Raw genomic sequence first — 19170 nt, forward strand, 5'->3', positions numbered from 1 at the left:
CTGACTGGCCTATATAGGTATTCACTGACTTGCCTATAGAGGTATCCCCTGACGGGCCTATAGAGGTATCCACTGACGGGCCTATATAGGGTATCCACTGACTGGCCTATAGAGGTATCTACTGCCTGGCCTATGGCCAATGAAACATTCTTTCCAAGAAAGTATATCGCATCGGGTTAATCAACTATATACCTATCTCACTGACGTATCTATCAAGTTTCCCATCATGACTTAAGTGGAACAGTTTGTTATGCCTTCAAGGCCACCGGTACGTAAAACACAGCTTATAACCCCGCACTATACCACTATAACCCTATAACTATTTCAGGCACGACATGTCCTCCCAAAATAGACTCTTTACGTATACTCGTTATATACAGTACATCACACTCTTTGGCTGTTAACACCAGAACTGGATATCAACACCATAACTACCGTGTCATCAGTTTGGTATATACCTTCCAACCGTCATATTGTTTTCCCTCCGGGTAGAGGAAGAAACCAGTTATCTACCTGAACATCCGGGGGACAGCAGATCCCTGGGATGAAGCACGGGAAGTGCCCGAATAGAAAACAAGCAGCTATTGTACTCGTGAGACTGCAACTTGAGTATTCAAGTTACACATGTAACCCCAATCTATAAAAACACCCATTAACTATCTGGAGTCTGTCCACCTCCGAGCTGAAAGATTTATAACCAGGATACTACAAGGATAACTCTCGTACAAATAAAGCTGTCGATTAATTTACATACTGCAACATGGTTATACAAGTATACGTCGACATTATTGGTGTGCTTTACGACCAGTTTATGTATGTAGCGTTTCTAAGGCGTTATTCAAATGTTCTAAATAGGAATGTTTCTTGTACATAGTTAATTGGCAATTTATAATGTTAAAATGTAGTGTTTATAACATGTATCTAACGACTACACATTGATTTAAAACAAAATATCAAAACCTCCCCGAAACGTTTCCTTACCGAACGCACAACTTAAAACATCCTACACAGGTTTGATACAAATGAGTTATGATTAACTTACTCTTTAATATGGTATGGTATTACTATATTGTCTGACTAGTCACATGGTAGACAGTATAAATTATCGTGATACAAAGACTTCCACCAGCGTTTGGCAACATAATGTCATTTGTTCTTCCATTGGGTTCGAAGTATACCACAATAATCTGAAACACCTGTCAAGAAATACGTGAGAGGATGCAAATTTGTTGTTTTTATGGAATTATCAAGAATACATATGGGGGAAGCAATAGTTGTATGCACACATTAGGTTGACTACGTACTGTACATGTTACACATTTTTAAAGATAAATATATTGTAAAATAAAGATAGACCTGTTCTTGCCTTGTTTAACAGAAGAGAGTCCTACACTATAAAATAATTTAGTGCAGAATATCCACATGAGATTAAAATATTTTCGACAAGGTTCACAACTCACTGTCACTCCCAACTAGCAAGTTCATTCCAACACTTTGTAGTTATAGTATATTGATGCTGATATATATGGGGCAAAGAAGTAATTCCAACAGTGTGGACAAGTTTAGGTTGTCAAATTTTCGGAGCGATCCGCTCCTTTTTCAAGACACAGTGAAACAGAACAGTTACATGTACATATACATCATATTACAAGAAGATAGAATTGATATACTATAATTGAAAATAAAGCTATTATATATGATGCTGATATATATGTATACATATTAACACTTTGTAGTTATAGTATATTGATGCTGATATATATGTATACATATTAACACTTTGTAGTTATAGTATATTGATGCTGATATATATGTATACATATTAACACTTTGGAGTAAAGCGTATTCCGCACTCACACACCTAACCAATTTATACCTTCATTAATACGAAAGAAACAATTGATTCGCCAAAACTGACAGAAAAAGGATCTCTATCTCTCTCTTATGTTAAATGAATATGAAAAGAACATTTGTTACATATACAAATCACAATTATTACAGCTATGAAATATCATCTTTAGTAAATTCACATATACGCGTTTTACAAAACCTATAACACTGTAACTTCCCGAGTGATATATATGGCATTGAAGTGTAGAATCTCTTTACAGCATGTTTTTGTTTTCATAAAAGTGAAATTTTTATTGTACAACATAGATATAAAAAATAGACGACATTGACAGTTCAAACAAAAATAAAATATGTCAGATTATGGGCAAATGGAATTCTTAATTCACATTTTCCGCATTTTCTTTTCCAATATATCCCTTTTTTCTGTAAAATGTAATCGAAGTGCTGTTTGACATTGCAAGCTAGACGACATAAGGTTTATGACACCAAAAAGAACGACTACACGTGTTTTTGTCACTAGATACGTCACTAGCAGTAGACTACTGACATGGCGTTGACAACGGTGAGTTATAACGATTTGCACTGACGATTATTTAACCATATTCACAGTTTCATTAATGTAGCAAAAATATTTGAAATAAAAATGTTGGGATTTCTTTCATTCTTCACCTTTTTAATATCAAGGTATGTGTGAACAAACTCCATGTATGAAATGATCAATAACGATGCCAAAAGTAAACGATAACGAAAAACCCACGTCCACGGGGACATACTGTCATTTTATGATTTATCAGTAGATATTCCTTACATTTCTAGGCAGTAAAATGTTTGCGAGCATGAACTGTGCGAGGGCCTGGTTTTGAGGTAAACGACAACGTAAAGCCTTGCAGCTGTGTGGTGTCACGATATATATACTGTTACATGTCTATAAACCGCTTAGTGAAAATACATACAACACTTATACAACTATCTAGTGGTATTAAAAAACATGTTTATACAAATGACTAGCGATAACACATAGATGATTACATGTTTATATTATAAACTGTCTAATGGCATTACAATGTTTGTTTGTCATGTCGTGTTCAGGGGTGTCTTAGTTTCTGTAAATATGCTTTACAGAAGCCAACAAATAAAATAAATATTGACATTTTTACTTCGACAAAAACGATTTCTTTCGGAGAAAAAACCGAAAGTCACCGTAACGCTCTCATCAATTCACTAACCAGATTATTCTACAATGTTTTCGCACAAAATCTGAGGAATTTCACTCGAACTTAATGAGTTAAATATAAGTACACAGAACGGCAAGATCAGCTACCGATTGATTTATGGCAACCTTGATATTGTTAAGGTATGGCACGGCAAGGAGCAAAACAAGAAAACTGTACTCCCTGGATGATTCAGGTATACTTGAAGACCTCCACTTGACCTTTTGTCTTTCCTACCCATAACTCATTGTCCCTGGAAATGGCGAGGCAACCCATGTCATCAACCTGTCCCAGATGCTTAAGTTTGTGTCCGTGTTTGTCTATTATCTCTATAGAACCTAAATTAACAGCACCAAGAATGATGTTGTCCTGACTATCTGCACAGAAGTGTTTGGTTGAGATATCTGGATGGTACTGCTGGTCCCCAGGAATGACCCGCCCATCACTAAGGTATCGGAACTTCACTTGTAGGTCCCCAGTCATCACTACCACGTGACCATTATATCCGCCATTTTCTTCATTGGTGAGTGTAGTGACGACAACCAAGTCGGATACGCGGCTGGCAGCTATAAATTTGGGACAGATAGTGTTACCGAATCGATCCCGCTCAACCGTGACCATCCTCTTTCCGTGGGTTGTGTACCGACTCACGATACCTGCTGTGTCTGCAAGACGTTTCTCAAAGGAAGAGACCTGTGTGACTAAGATGTCGCCGTTACTTGCGACACACATTCTGTTCGGCATCCACGGGTCCGTACTGAGAGTCATTAGAGGTTCACCATCAACTGACATCTTTTTCACACATTTGATGTCAGTAAAGGCAACAAGCAATTTATCATTTTCAGCTACCGCCACTCCACGAAAATCTTCTTCAAAAGTCGTTTCTTTGGATTTTATTCCTTCTCTGTCGCATAAACATACGTCTATTTCATTTGCCACATCTATCCATGCATGAACTTTTATAACTGGTATACAAGTTATATCATAGTTGTGTGAAAATGAGAAGGAAGATAACGACTGTAGTGCTTTATACCTATATATTGTTCCCTTGAAGTCTGACTCGTGTTCTTCTGTCACAGATCTACTGAGTGGTTGACATTGCTATAGAGCGGATAGGATACCCTCGACAAGATTGTTGTTAACCTCCTCTGCTGTTACACCAAGGGTGATATCCTCGGGAAGGTCTTCTACCTTTCGTGTCGTCGTCAATTTTTTCTCGTCCTCGACAATTTGTAGCCAGTCGTCAGTTTCCAGAGTCTGTTCCAAACTGTCTTGTGATGATTGTACTCTTGTAATATCTTCTCTTATCAAGTGTTTTGTGCAATCCAGCTCTTTCAGTCGTCGTTCATACTTGAAATCATAATGGGAAATCATATGTGCTATAACCTTGTCCACAGTCTCATGCATGCGTTGGCCTTGTGTTTCCATCAGTTGACGTAATTCCTTCTGTTTCATGTCATCTGCCAGTTGCATACCGTTGATAATCTCTATCTTCCTCTTCTGGTCATCGAGGTATTTGTCATTAGCCGTGAACGTATCCTGGAGTCGTTTCTTCGCCATTCGTCCGACCTCCCCAATTGTGGCCATTTTGTGTCCGTTGTGAGATCCCGCTATACAGAGGACGCAGACGAAACAAGACTCGCATTGCTGGGCTCGACACACCATGATGACGGTCTTGTCAGCGTGCACCGAACACTTCATGATGTCACTGTGAACATAGAAAGTATCACGTGTTCAATATGTCATTGTACTAAATTAGGAAATGTATTAAAGTGTTGATAACGACATTGTAATATACAAAGTAACACATGATTGTTGTTGTATAACTTGTTATATTATATAATTAATGATTGGCACTCTTTGTCCTGTTGGAGACATCGACAAATAGAAATGCTACGATAAACATCTGAAGAAAGGCTCATTATAGTACCATGGATATATAATTAATGTTCACTTTGGATCGGTTACGATGCTTAATAAAGATGTTCATAGATAATACTGCGCGTTAGAAGCGAGCTTCTACAGAGGTGGTTCTGAAAACTCAGCCATATATATAAGTAGCCCGAGTTCCCTCTTCCCCTGACACTACACTCAGACATCTTGATAGATGGATGTCCCACAGCAGACATCTATCTGTCAAAATGTCTAAGCCCGGTATCAGGGCCAGAGGAATGTCGGACTGATGTACAGTTAGTACTTTCATTCTGACCACATGCTATTGATATATTGAGTTTGCTAAACGTTATGTTTATTTGTGTATTTATCAATAAGTCCGATGAACATGTTTTGATTATACACATATAGTAGCATGTTGAATCAATGTGATAAATCGTGCGTTTGTGAGTTTCCCGACATTGGAAACATAAAATTGATTATCTCTACATGTTTGTAAAATGTTGACTAAATTCAAATCACACTGTATTGCTTATACCAAAGCATGTACATGGTTAACGAACGTACACACACACATATATATATAGCATGTACATGGTTAACGAACGTACACACATATATATATATATATACCAAAACATGTACATGGTTAACAAACGTACACACACACACACAAACATATATATATATATATAACAACGCGTGTATGTGTTTAGAGCGCGCATATATATATATATATATGCGCGCTCTAAACACATACACGCGTTGTTATATATATATATATATATCCCCCAAAGCATGTATATGGTTAACGAACGTACACACCCATATATATATATATATACAAGCATGTACATAGTTAACATACACACATATATATATATACCAAAGCATGTACATGATTAACGTACACACACATATATGTAAGAGGTTTACTCGTAGCTGGGTACGTATTGTTTTTCCTTTCAAGTCTAGTTCAAAGTAACTCTAAAAGAAAACGTCGTGTTTCCCTCTAATCTTCGAGGTTCTCCACAGGAGTTTGAAAATACAATAGTCTAGAAGAACAAAATTAACCAAAATATTATACTCTTGTTTTTGTATGGATGGTGTTTTGTTTCTCTATACTTAAATATTTCATTCAAATGACGACACACTTCTGGATTAATTAGATGACGACACACGTCTGGATTAATCAGATGACGTTTTGCATTATGTGCATGTTTAGAAAAATAAAATTGAGTTATCTCCCCTGAGTTACGAGTGACTGAAGCGGATATGTGATCAATCAAGCCTTCGCCACCAATGAATGTGTTGCAGCCTGCGTTATTATGCTCTGTTCCTCTCCTAAAAATGTATTTTTATGGATCTGTACTGTTGCGTCATTATTCTCTTTATTTTGTGTGCGAGAAGAGAAAATAAGATCTTTATATACTTCTGACTGCTCCGAGTCATGCATGGTGGCAGATAAAACTATGGTCCCAAACCTACGATGGCCGATAACGGCCGACAGAACACTCATATTAGTAAAACGTGTTCTATCTGACAGTTTATCCAATTATAAATGGGCATTTTACACATTTTGTGAAAAGTGTAAACTGTCATGACACTTTGTCAATTCATGCACGGCAGTTTACTCATTTTACTTTCACAAAATAAACATTGGGGAGGAGGGAGATATGGAAGTAGGGTAACATTCCAAGGGCTGAGCAGAACAGATTATGCTATTCCAATGAACCTAGTTTACCTTTAACATAAATCACACAGATAAGACGGTATGTTAGTTGTTCTTAGTGTACGCTGGGAGCAAGATGGAGTTCCTTTTATGAAGTAAGTAAAATGATGTTGTTTATAAAGTATTTATATTATAACTATATATGTATACTGTTTTAAATAGGTAAACTTAATGATTTATTGACGATCACACGTTCAATAGTGAAGGTAGCACTAGACTCTGCCTGCGGCAGATGAACCTTTCTTGGTCATGTTACACACCATGTGCTTGGTTTGAAGGTCTCATAGAGGAGGCGAATAGTTGTTTTAAAAGTTGTTTTGATAGAAATGATGGCAAAGTCAAAGTCTGCATACTATTCAAGAGTTTTACAATAGTTCATACCAATAAGTTTACTTATCCGGGATAAAATGTAATTTATCTCAAATATAGTATTATACTATTATCAGTGGATACATTATGCATATTAGGAAATGCAACGATTACATCAAATTGAAGGCTTGAACATAACATACCACTAATATAAATACTTTATAAACAGCATCGTTTTACTTACTTCATAGAAGGAACTCCATCTTGCTCCCAGTGTACACGATGAACAGTAAATAAAACCCGTCTAATCCGTGTGATTTATGTTAAAGGTAATAAGTTCATTGGGATAGCATACTCTGTTCTGCTCAGCCCTTGGAATGTGACCCTACTTCCAGCTCTCCCTCCTCCCCCAATGTTTATTTTGTGAAAGTAAAATGAGTAAACTGCCATGCATGAATTGACAAAGTGTCATGACAGATTACACTTTTTACAAAATATGTAAAATACCCACTTATAATTTGACAAACTGACAGACAGAACACTTTTTACTAATATGAGTGTTCTGTCGGCCGCTATCGGCCATCGTACACACCTTATCCACAGGTGTTCGTTACAAATGTTACTATACATTATGTGTGCTGTGACCCATATCAGTATAGCAAATGTGTATTTCAGACATTTGTAACGAACCCCCGTGCCCACCGGAAGATATTGCCTGTGTGTATTAAACATCATGTAACATATTATAATAGGTTTTACCTGTGTGTGGTATACGTACGGCGATCCTCCTGCAATTTGTCTTGTATTTTGTGTGTTCATCTTCAAAACCTAGCCGAGCTTGGGTTTTTTCCGCCGAATTTAGTGGGGAGAAATGTGTTTGTGAAAACGTAAAATTGAATTTTTGTTTTATATTATTCATGTCAAATATGGGCCATTGTGTTCCACAGTGTCATCATGTAAGTTAAAAACTTATTTGTAATTTCTGTAGGACACACTTGTTTTCCGTATTAACAAAAAACTCATAGTTATGAACGTGTGTGTAGGAAATGATTAACCCCTGCATATAGTAGGCCCGTATAGTGATCATAGCAGGCATTGGGTGCTTTTATTACAGCGGTGGAAAAACAGATTAAACTCGGAATGCTTCGCCATTGATTTAGTCGCTAAAGCTGAGAAGCGTTCACAGTGTGGAAAAAAATTAAGCATTGCTTTGTATTTCACAACGCAAATAAACAATAGAAACGAATTGATACTTATGATATTATACATTTGATATGTTAATTTCAGTAATATTAAGAAAGATATGCCTTTGAGGGCTGCCATTAAAGTAAAAATGTGTTTTTAATTTTTTATTGATTATTCTATTGTGTTGCTATCTTGGATATTTTAAAAATAATCTAAATTTTATGCATTTTCCTTTGAATGAAATAAGTATGTTATTATCAAGAAATTAAAATGATGAAAAAAACCAACATTTAAGTTTTTTTTATATTAGTTGTGTTAGAGGGAGGTCAATTATTCAGAGAAATTTCTATTTTCCTCTTTGACTAATACTGCCTTAAATAAATGAGAGAAAAAAGCATTTTAGAAATTACATTTAAGGAAAATCTTTCTATTTCGGTTGGGTTATAAAATGATAGCTCCAGTTGAGCACGTGTAAATAAATTAGAATGCGGAGCAATCTATTACTCGTGCTGAACTGGAGCTTACACTTTATATCCTGACCAAAACAGAAAACTTGTCATTATATTTACAGTCCATTACAGCGTACATAAAAAATATTACATAAGTTCATAAGTTTCATAACTTGTGATCAGTTTAGTAAGTATAATAGGCTGAAATTTGCATTAGCCATGGTTAACTCCGCCCTCATTTACTGTTGATGACGTCACATAATTTGTTTCGTTTTGCACATATCCGCCCACATGTACTGTTTTCTTAGGCAGGCAGAGTGCACCTTGAAAAAAAAATAAAATACACCAGTCACGATCTTCCTGAGGAAATCAAAGCTGAAACGAAATACTTATATGGTCCTTATCAGTTATTCGTATGTGCGGTTTGATTTTATTAAAATAAAGCACTTGAGCTGTATTGCAGTAATGGTAAATAATATTTTTATTTAAAGTGTCCGTAAACATAACAAGCGATCCTCAAAATGGACATCGGTTATCACTAGATGTCCATTGTTTTCATCAATCTTCATATCTCTAAATCCAGTGTTGTGAGCTTGTTCATCATTTAAAATTACTGACTTAACGCCGCTTACTCGAAATGCTTTGTCAGGTTGACTTTTGTTTTTTGCATTTGTCTCTGAGACAGCGGTCATAAAAAACTCCAATTCAGAAATAAAGTTCAACCTTTATTATCGGTATGTTTTCATAAGGTCATTTATACAAAAAGAAGGCCGAATCACAACGACAGATTGAAACAACATGCTTGACATTATTAATGAATTAAGGAGAAAGTTATATAAATAGAGGTTTCCCTACAAACGATGGTAAGTTAACAAAGCATTGTTATGTGACGTCATATTTAAAAGATTGACCAAGGAAATGACGTCCCCGTTTTTACCCACTAATATAGCTATTCCGAGGAAGTTTATCGAATCAGTCTAGGGTAAGTAAATCTATAGTGTTTGTAGGAGAAAAGAATGTAAATAACCACTTTGATAAATAGTTCAGTAAGTAAGTACTATGATATATGACAATTGCATGGTTAACTATTTATAGTCCTGACAAATATTTCTATTGGGGTTCTTTTTGGAAAAGGTTTCAACTTACTTATTGGAGGCTTAAACACGTGAGTAAGGTGAATAAGTATAAGTTATAGAAGACACATAGTTTAAAACAACCCAAATGCATTGATTCTAGGGATGTTACGTATGGTGTTGGAACATTATAACGGTTCCTGGTAAAAACTCTTAATCATTTTATGTTCATGAAAATTGGAAAGGGTTAGAAGTATTACACAAAATGACAATATACATTCTAATTTTGAGCTATTATTATGACACCTCATTACAATTATAACAGAAAGTTTTACGCCGACCCTTTTAAAGCTACAAGATCGCGATCGATTACTTGTTATAGTATGCCAATATAATACCAACTTATAACGTTTATAACTGTATAGCAATCATTCTGCATGTATGTTAATGTCTGAATATTGATAATTAAGGAGTGAACAACAAATTACAAAGCTTAAAACTGATATATTCCGCATTATCGACTAAATTTCTCTTTCATGGATCAAACAAATCTTGTCATATACCATTGAGTAGAATGATTCTACACATCTGTTAACGTTTGTTAATAGACTGATTGAAATATAGACATTGTCCATGTTACGACATCCTCGATACTACAGGGGTTACGCTCACTTTCGCTCTCTGTATCCCTAGAATATGTCATAGCTAAATCGAAAGCTCAGTGTGCAGCACCATGTGGATGAGATGAGAAGATTAGTTTGACCTTTTGATATACAACAAGACAATCGCTCGATCGCGTAATGGTAAAATTGACTGGCTTTGAAGTCGGTTGATGCTCCTCTGTAATCTTCAAAGGAACAGGTGTCAACCTAGCGATTGGTCATGTGGTTTTTTTTTTACCTGAAACTGAGTATCGAAGATGATGTTTTGGTAGAACTTTACCAAGAAACAAAGTGAAAAACTAAACCGGGGATAGAGATTATGTTCTACTCTGTGTTAATATTTGTGTTAGTTTACCTGAATTTACGCGTGCTAGCGGCACAATCGATATTTTAAAACACATGTACTGACTGCTTAACTCCACAACTAATACCATAGTTCATTTTCTGAATTACACCTTTGCTGCATTCAGGAGAATTAATTATCAATCACGTGTTTTTAAAGATGTTTACATTTAAAGATATAATATCATTTACACTCCTATAACAACTCTTAGATATTTGATTAATTTCAATTCGAAAAATAAGTTTGTGTTGAATACATAATTAACAAAAAATATTGTTACAAACCAAATATTCAATGCTGACAGACACTGGGATTCAGAAGATTGAAAAAAGGACAAGATATAAATAATGTAGAAAACATCTGGCTAAAAAGTGAATTATCTCTGTGAGATCAATGAAATCTTCCAATAAACCATCAGGTCGAATTACGCTACATATAGGAGTTAATTTACAGGTAACTTGTTGATTTAGTGTTTATCACAAGCAACCTCCACATTAATGAGTCACTTAATCTTCCATTATACCATCGCCGTTTTGGAACTGATAACAAAAATATATACTTAAATGAATTTAGACATTTCGAGTAGGATTACATAACAGCGTGTAGGTGTGCCATTTGTTGGCTCCAGTGAGTTTAGTTTCTGGCCACAATAAAATATGCACAGAAAATGTAATTAAGTTTATTCCAATTGCCACACCGTCATACAGATACGTTCCTATGGTTGCCAGATTCATCTGTACTTGAAAACCTCCACTCGACCACTTGTCTTTCCGACCGACAATGTGTCTTGACTAGAAAAGAGGAGGTCTCTCAGGCCATCGACTTGCCCCAGAGATTGAAGTCTTTGTCCGTAACTGTCTATTATCTCGATAGAACCTGAAACTAAATCTCCCAGTACTATGTTATCGTTGTAATCAAAACCGACACAGAAATGTTTGGTTGAGATGTCTAGGAGGTACTTTTCGTCACCAGGAATAACCCGCCCATCACTGAGGTATCGAAACTTCACTTGTAGGTCTCCGGTCATCACCATAACGTGACCATGAAAAGCACCTTCACTGCTTTTATTGGTGTGGGTAGTTATAGCCACCATGTCAGATACTCGGCTTGCGGCTATATACTTAGGATGGATGATGTTACCGAATCGGTCCCGCTCAAAAGTGACCACCCTTTTCCCTTGTGGTGTGTACCGACTCACGGCACCAACTATGTCCGGGAGGGTATCCTTGAAGGATGATAAAAGAGTGACCAAGATGTCACCATTACTTGCAACACATATTTTGTTAGGCATTAGAGGATCTGTACTGAAGGTATCCAACTGTTTACCGTCCAATGTCATCTTCGTCACACTCAGTTTATCAAAAAAGCCAACGAGTAGACATTTGTCATCGGTAATTACCATTCCACGAGGTTCTGATTCATACACTAGACGGCGGATTAATACACCTTGTTCATCACAAACGTATATTTGATTTTCCCGAAACACTATAGCTATATATGACTGATCTTTCTTGGATAGTGCAACACATTTGATAGAACCCCCATTCCCAAGTGAGAACGAGGAGACTGACTGCAGTGATTTCTGTCTATAAACAGTACCCACAAAGTCCGAGGTGTCTTCGTCTGTAAATCTGCTTCTAGATTCACATTGTTGTAGGGCTGATAAGGAACCCATGATAAGAGTCTTATTGATCTCCTCTGCTCCTATGTCGGGTGTGGTATCATTGGGAAGACTTTCTACTTTTGGTGTCGTCATCGATTTCTTCTCGTGTTGGATTATCTGTAGAAAGTCCTCAGTTTCCAGAATATGTCCCAACCTTTCTTCTGATGATTGTACCGTCGCAATAGCGTTTCTACTGGTTGTCTGCTCCATGCTATTGATTGTTTCCATCTCTCTCTTCTGGTCCTCTAGGAAGTTAACGTTTGCCATGGATGCATCATGGAGTCGTTTCTCTGCCGCTTTTCCGGCTTCTTGGTCGCCATTTTGTGTCTATTGTGAGACCTCGCTTTATAGAGTACACAAACAAAGCAAGACTTACATTGCTTGGCACACCATGATGACGGTTTGGTTAGCCGACCAATTCATGATGTCACTGTAAACATAGAAAGTACTACGTGTTCAATATGTCATTGCACTTATTAAACTGTTATAATGAAATTGTAATATAAAATGTAGCACATGGTTAATATGCAGTTTATTTACTGAACATCCATACCATACGAATTATTTATCTGGTCCAATATGGTGGCAATAGACACGAATCTTCTCTATTAGCGTTTTGTTATTGTGCAAATGGTCTTAAATAAATCAATGCACGCAAATTACTTGGAGAGGTCAAGTGAACAAGCATCTTAATTGTTTATAAAATATCTCGTAGAAACTTTTGATATTTGTTACATTATCATATCAGATATCAAATAAGTTATTTATCTCGTAAAAGATTCGGCATGTACAAGGGTCAATCAATAAATTACGTTGCTAGTGTCAAGAATCACATGTATATAGTATATGGTATATAGTTTGATCTTACAACCTTTCGAAGCCCCCCTCCCCAAGGCAGAAAATGCACTATTCAGGACGTAAATGCTGCTCGGTAGTCTCCTTTTGGTATACTAGTGAGACACTGAAAGAGTGAATTACCAACAGTACTCCTTTAGACATACCGTTTCCCAGAATGCATTTTCTTTACTAAAGGCAAACAGGAAGAAGTCAAAGTAACTTAGGCTCTTGTGAATTCTGTACTACATTCGCTTGCTTCAAAATAGCCAGTGCAGTATCGCTTTTGTGTGATAAAGCATTGTCGTGAATATCTTGGATGCGATTCAGCCCTTTACTTTGATATTTTTTTCATTTTGAATATTTTGGCAGATTTCATTACTTTGTCTCAACCGTATCTGATATACAGTCCCACTAGAATTGAAAAAATGGCATATTAAATGTTTTGACGCTTTTTATACGTCTTGTAATCACTGGCCTATTTTGATTTCTCGACACTCATTATTTGTTATTAATGCGCATCTGGGGTTAAAAGTGACACATCAAGGTCATCCCCTGTTAGAACTCAGATACATTTCTTTAGTCGCAATTACCGTAATTTATAATATACTTTTAGGACATTTCATACGTTCGGCCTTTTGCTCAGATGTCAGCAAATGGGGGATCCATCTTAAATGTATACTGCTTTCTGTTATGCCAACCATAGCTAGCTATCTTAGAAACAGTATAACGACCAAGATCCTTGGTTTTTGCTTTCACAGCAGCAAGGAACTTCTTTGATGCTTCAAAAACTGGCATACTTGGCCGCGTGTTTTCTTTGGTGTCAACTTTACTATTCTTTAATTTGTTCAACCACCTAAAAACAATTCTTTATGTGACGGAAGTGGTGCTTTTTTATGCTTCACAACTCTGCATGTATCTGTGTTGGCGGTATCTGGAAAGAACACTGTACTTTTAAATAAGAGCGTATTTCAGATTAAGAAAAAACTTCATTTTAGCATTGAAAAGTAGCCAAAAGTCACGATTGCATGCGATTCAACAATGAATACATTATTTAATTATTATCGGATGAAGTCGAAATTTTGCGCGTGCATATTTTTTTTTAAATGTTTTGCAATCTGCCAAGGCACTAAAGTATCATATTGCCCGTCCGTACGGGTGCTGTGCTGTGACAAATTTATTGAACGGCTCTCGTTTATGTCATCATTTACATAACTGAAATATTATTTAAAATTTTAAAGAACAATATTGGTTAACTTAATTTAAATAAGTTAATTTTAATATTTCACATTCCTTTAGTAGCCTCCAGAACAGACTACCCTATTAAGATAAGCTGAGGCCTAGTGCAATGCATTGGACAACCGTGAGTATGTCGCTATCATCCTGCCTATCTGATATCTGCCTTCCTTGTGGTCTGTTAGTAAGCTTGTCAATTCTAGAGAGACCTTCTAGCAGCTTTCAACACGTTAAGATTTTCAAAAAAGGACATCAAGTTTTAAAATCATCTGTTGAATTTGGTTTCTATTTAGTAAATTAGTTTCATAATAACATATGAGGGCTAACTAAGATATTCTAGGGTGATTGTACCTTTGATTAAAATGATAAGAATTATCAAGATATGAAATTACTTGAGATTCAAAAAGATTATCTTAAAATTTTTATACAAATATCACTAATGTCTGTTGCATGCAGATAATATTACAAAAAATAATTGCTGCAGTGTTTGCAAAGTAAGATACATGTTCTTAACAGTTGTTAAATGTCGTCTAATTCTAACTTCAAGTCTTGATTTGATGACAGTGATAATGTTGCGTCCTTTCAACAGCTTAAGGCCTCCAATACTTCCATTTCCTGTGTTTACAAATGATAAGCTATAAGATACGAAGTGGTAAAATGATACAAATGATCTCCCCTGAATAACTCAAGATTTACGAAACTAGCATCCCAGGTATGTATGGTATGGACATAAATCATCATTTTTGGGTAAACGCATTTATTCAACAGTCTCCGAAAATAATCGGCTTGCGGCTATATATGCTTATATGTGTACTTAGGACAGATAGTGATGCCGAATCTTTTGTTGTGTACCGACTTACGACTCGAACTGTGTTCCGAGTGGAATCCTCGAACGACAAAAGAAGAACAACTGAGACATCACCGTTCCTTGCAACACATGTTTTGTTAGGAGTAGGAGGATCTGTACTGAGAGTGTCCAACAGTTTACTGTCAAATGTCATCTTCTTCACGCCCATTTTATTACTAAGGTTAACAAGTAGGTATTCAGCAGCTGTAATAACCATTCTACAAGGTGATTGATTACGACATCTTTCTTGTCGCAAAGATATATACTATTTTCCCATATATAGTTACCTTATGGCTGACCTTTCTTGGAAGATGCAACACATTGGATGTTACTGTTATGCAGAAATGAAAAAGAGGAGTCTGACTCTAGTGATTTGTGATTATAAACCGTACCCTCAAAGTCTGATGTATGTTCGTCGGCAGTGATGCATTGACCTAGAGGTTCATGTAACCTATGACATCAAGAACATAATTCTAACCTAAATCGCTCAACGTTACATAAGCTGCGTACACCGTATTGCAATGTGTGGATAGGAGGACAGCGAGGATTACACTAAGGACGTCGCTCCGTGGACCACAGGAGCTGTGACAAGCTGTCCGCATATGAGGAGCTGTCCGACCTCAGAGCGTGACCTGGATGGGCAGAACTTAGAATCTCCGAGGGCCTGTTAAGCGGCAACTTACCTCTTCACGTCGACCGAACACCGACTTCGTTAGTGAGTGTAGACGATAAAACCTGCAACCAACTAACCAACCAACCAACCAACCATGGCAGTGTGGCTTCAGGTTAATATGTACATATATTGACAATACCCTTTTAAACCATACTTAATTAATGTATTTACCTGGTAATTAACTCCTTCTGTTCTGGTCTGTCAGCTGGCGGGGCTACACTTTGTACCTGAGCTGATATAGCGTGTATCATTTTATCTGTTTGTTTTCTCGAGGATGTATTTTGCGATAACGGCTAGTTTTTATGTCCAAATTAAATCTTTCAGAAAGGCTGGTTGATTTATTATCAAAATATTTATAATATTAATGAGAACAATGACCAACATTTAACTGTATTAAAAACGTTTTTGAAATAAGATATGATTTGACAGGAATAATACATCAAAATGACTTTGAAAGACATTCTAAAAACAGAAAAGAAAACATTTTGTTGAGAAAGGACAATTGTGGTTAACAAAATGGATATAAATAAACTGTAAGGTATTTTCTTACAATCATCTAGACTGGGTAAGATTATGAATGTCAATATCTAGTAGGTTTTTACTTAACCTTAACTATTTGTCCAACATTAAAGACGTACCTAATAGTAAAGTTTCTAATATTATTCTATTACACCAATCCCATTCGATGTAGAGGTTATGCTATACTTTGCGTAACTTTTGTAATTTGATTTCTTACTCTGACGTCAAAGAGGTTTTAATTAAAGTGTCACAGTTACGTAAAAGACGAACGTCACGAATATGAAATTTACTGACTGTCGTTGCTATCAGTGCGGTACATAAGAAAGTAAAAAAAGTCCCTAATGAATCTGAACTTTCTTTTTTAAGATAGAAAGGGTCGACAACCCACATTTTAAAGAGGAAATTTAAATTTAGCCTACTGATAGTGAATGCAAAGAATATGACTTAAAATTGAATATAAATGGTATTTTAGAAAAAATCTTTTCAATAATTATAATCTACATTTGATCTCTGCCACTGATACCACAAATGTAGTGAAAGGCAATATCTGAAGTTCTCTGGCACTGCTTTTAGCATTGTGGCTAAGATATTTAGAGTGATGTTGTTAAACTGCATAATGGTTAGTTATGCATTTTAGCGCTTTTTATACATGCTATTTAACACAAATGATGACGGATATAGTGAGTGGGTCCAGAGGAAAATCGTAATATCGTCTCTTATCGCAACAGTGACTTTGTCCTTATAGCGCATGAAATGTGAGGCAAATTATTGAAGACGCCGCATATCTCACTGTGATGAAGGGATATGTTAAATAATGATTTTCAGAAAAGTTTCCCTTTACCATGGCATGGTAATGCACTTGAGATTTGTACATGTGTTTATTGGGGAGATGAACCTTGATAGTCCAAAGAAAAGACTTGGCCAAGCATCGAGTTTTGCCGCCGAATTTAGTGGGGAGAAGTGTGTTCGTGAAAACGTAAAATTGTAATTTTTCATTAACATAAATCATGTCAAATATGGGCCATTGTGTTTCACAATGTCATCATCTAGTATATAACTTATTTGTTATTTCTGTTGGACACACCTGTTGTCCGTATCAACAAAAAGTTCATAGTTAAAAACGTGTGCATAGGAAATGATTAACCCCGGTCTTGCGTACATAAAGCTAGCCTAGAAACCGGCAGCTACGTCAGTCTAATCGGCATCCTTAAAATAACCCATACAGTGCTCGTAGCAGGCATTGGGTGCTTTTATTACAGATGCAAGTTAACATACTTTCGGAATGCTTCGCCATTGATTTAGTCGCTAAAGCTGGGAAGCGTTTACAATGTGCAGAAAAGGAAGTGTTGCTTTGTATTTCATAACGCATAACAACAATAGAAACGCATTGATACTTGTGATTTATACATTTGAGGGCTGCTTTCTTTTTTCTTTATCAACTTATTGTATTGAGATCTTGTTACTTTAAAAATACTCCATATTTAATGCATTTTCCTTTGAATAAAATTACGAAGGTATTATCAAGAAACTAATATGACGAAAATGTGACAAGGAGTTCAAGTATTCAGAGAAAATTCTATTTTCCTCGTTGACTAATATTGCCTTAATTAAATGAGAAAACATTCTACAAATTATATCTAAGGAAAATCTTTCTAATTTTGTTGGGTTATAAAATGATATCTCTAGTCGAGCACTTTTTAATACATTATATGACGAATCAATTTATTATATATTTACTGGTACTCAACTGGAGCTATCACCTAATAACCTGACCAAAACAGAAAATAAATCATTATATTTACAGTCCATTTTTGTGAACAATTTTATTAGTCTGATTAGCTTACATAAGTTTCATTTCCCAAATTTATTAACTTGTGATCAGTACTGTTAGTATAATAGGCAGAAACTTGCATGAGCCATGGTCAATTCCGCTCTAATTTACTGTTGACGATGTCACACAACTTGCTTCATCTGCGGAAAATTTGCATATATCTGTCGACATTGTTGTCGACGTTATGATCCTTAACAACATCGAAGGTAATTGATTTCTGTCAAGAGTGCGTGTTGACACCCCCCCCCCCAACCCCCTCCACAAAAAAAACTTGCAAGGAATTCTTATATGATCCTTTTCAGTTATTCATACTTGCGGCTTGACTTTTTCAAAATAAAGCACTAAAGTTTATTGCAGTAATGGTAGAAAGTATTTATACCTATAGTGTCCATTAGATATAACAATTTTTCCTCAAAAATAATTAAATAATCATGACAAAAAAGATCGACCTTCATATCGCATAAAGAAAAGGATATAACTAGAGGAGATCTTGATGCCGACCATAAAGATATTCATCAATCTGTATGTCTCGACATTTAAAATCACCGATATAATGCCGCTAACTAGAAATGCTTTGTCAGGTTGACTTCTGTAAGAGTGCTTCTGGTCTCAGCTTTTAGTAGGCGTAGTTTCCGCTCTTTTGCATTTGTCTCTTAAACAGCGGTCATAAAAAACTCCAATTCAGAAATAAAGTTCAACCTTTATTATCGGAATGTTTACATAAGGACATTCATACAAAAAGGAAAACCAAATCACAACGGCAGATTGAAACAGTATGCTTTAAATTATTGGTGAATTCATTTAAACAAATTTTAATCATGATGGTATATAAATGGGATCGAACAACATGCTTTTGCCA

General features: G+C 35.9%; 2 protein-coding genes across 2 annotated transcripts; both read right to left on the reverse strand.

The window, feature by feature from the left end:
* Positions 1–1707: 1707 nt before the first annotated feature.
* On the reverse strand, positions 1708–16178 carry LOC110442705. Its single transcript, XM_021486429.1, has 2 exons — positions 16133–16178; positions 1708–4770 (listed from the first exon to the last, which is right to left on the reverse strand). The coding sequence occupies exon 2, from the start codon at positions 4761–4763 to the stop codon at positions 4164–4166; it is 600 nt and encodes a 199-aa protein (XP_021342104.1). The 5' UTR covers positions 4764–4770; positions 16133–16178; the 3' UTR covers positions 1708–4163.
* On the reverse strand, positions 3255–3854 carry LOC110442727. Its single transcript, XM_021486469.1, has one exon. It carries the CDS (start codon positions 3852–3854, stop codon positions 3255–3257), a length of 600 nt encoding a protein of 199 aa, XP_021342144.1.
* Positions 16179–19170: the final 2992 nt, after the last annotated feature.

Source organism: Mizuhopecten yessoensis, unplaced genomic scaffold (genome assembly GCF_002113885.1).
Source record: "Mizuhopecten yessoensis strain PY_sf001 unplaced genomic scaffold, ASM211388v2 scaffold716293, whole genome shotgun sequence".
Taxonomy (NCBI): domain Eukaryota; kingdom Metazoa; phylum Mollusca; class Bivalvia; order Pectinida; family Pectinidae; genus Mizuhopecten; species Mizuhopecten yessoensis.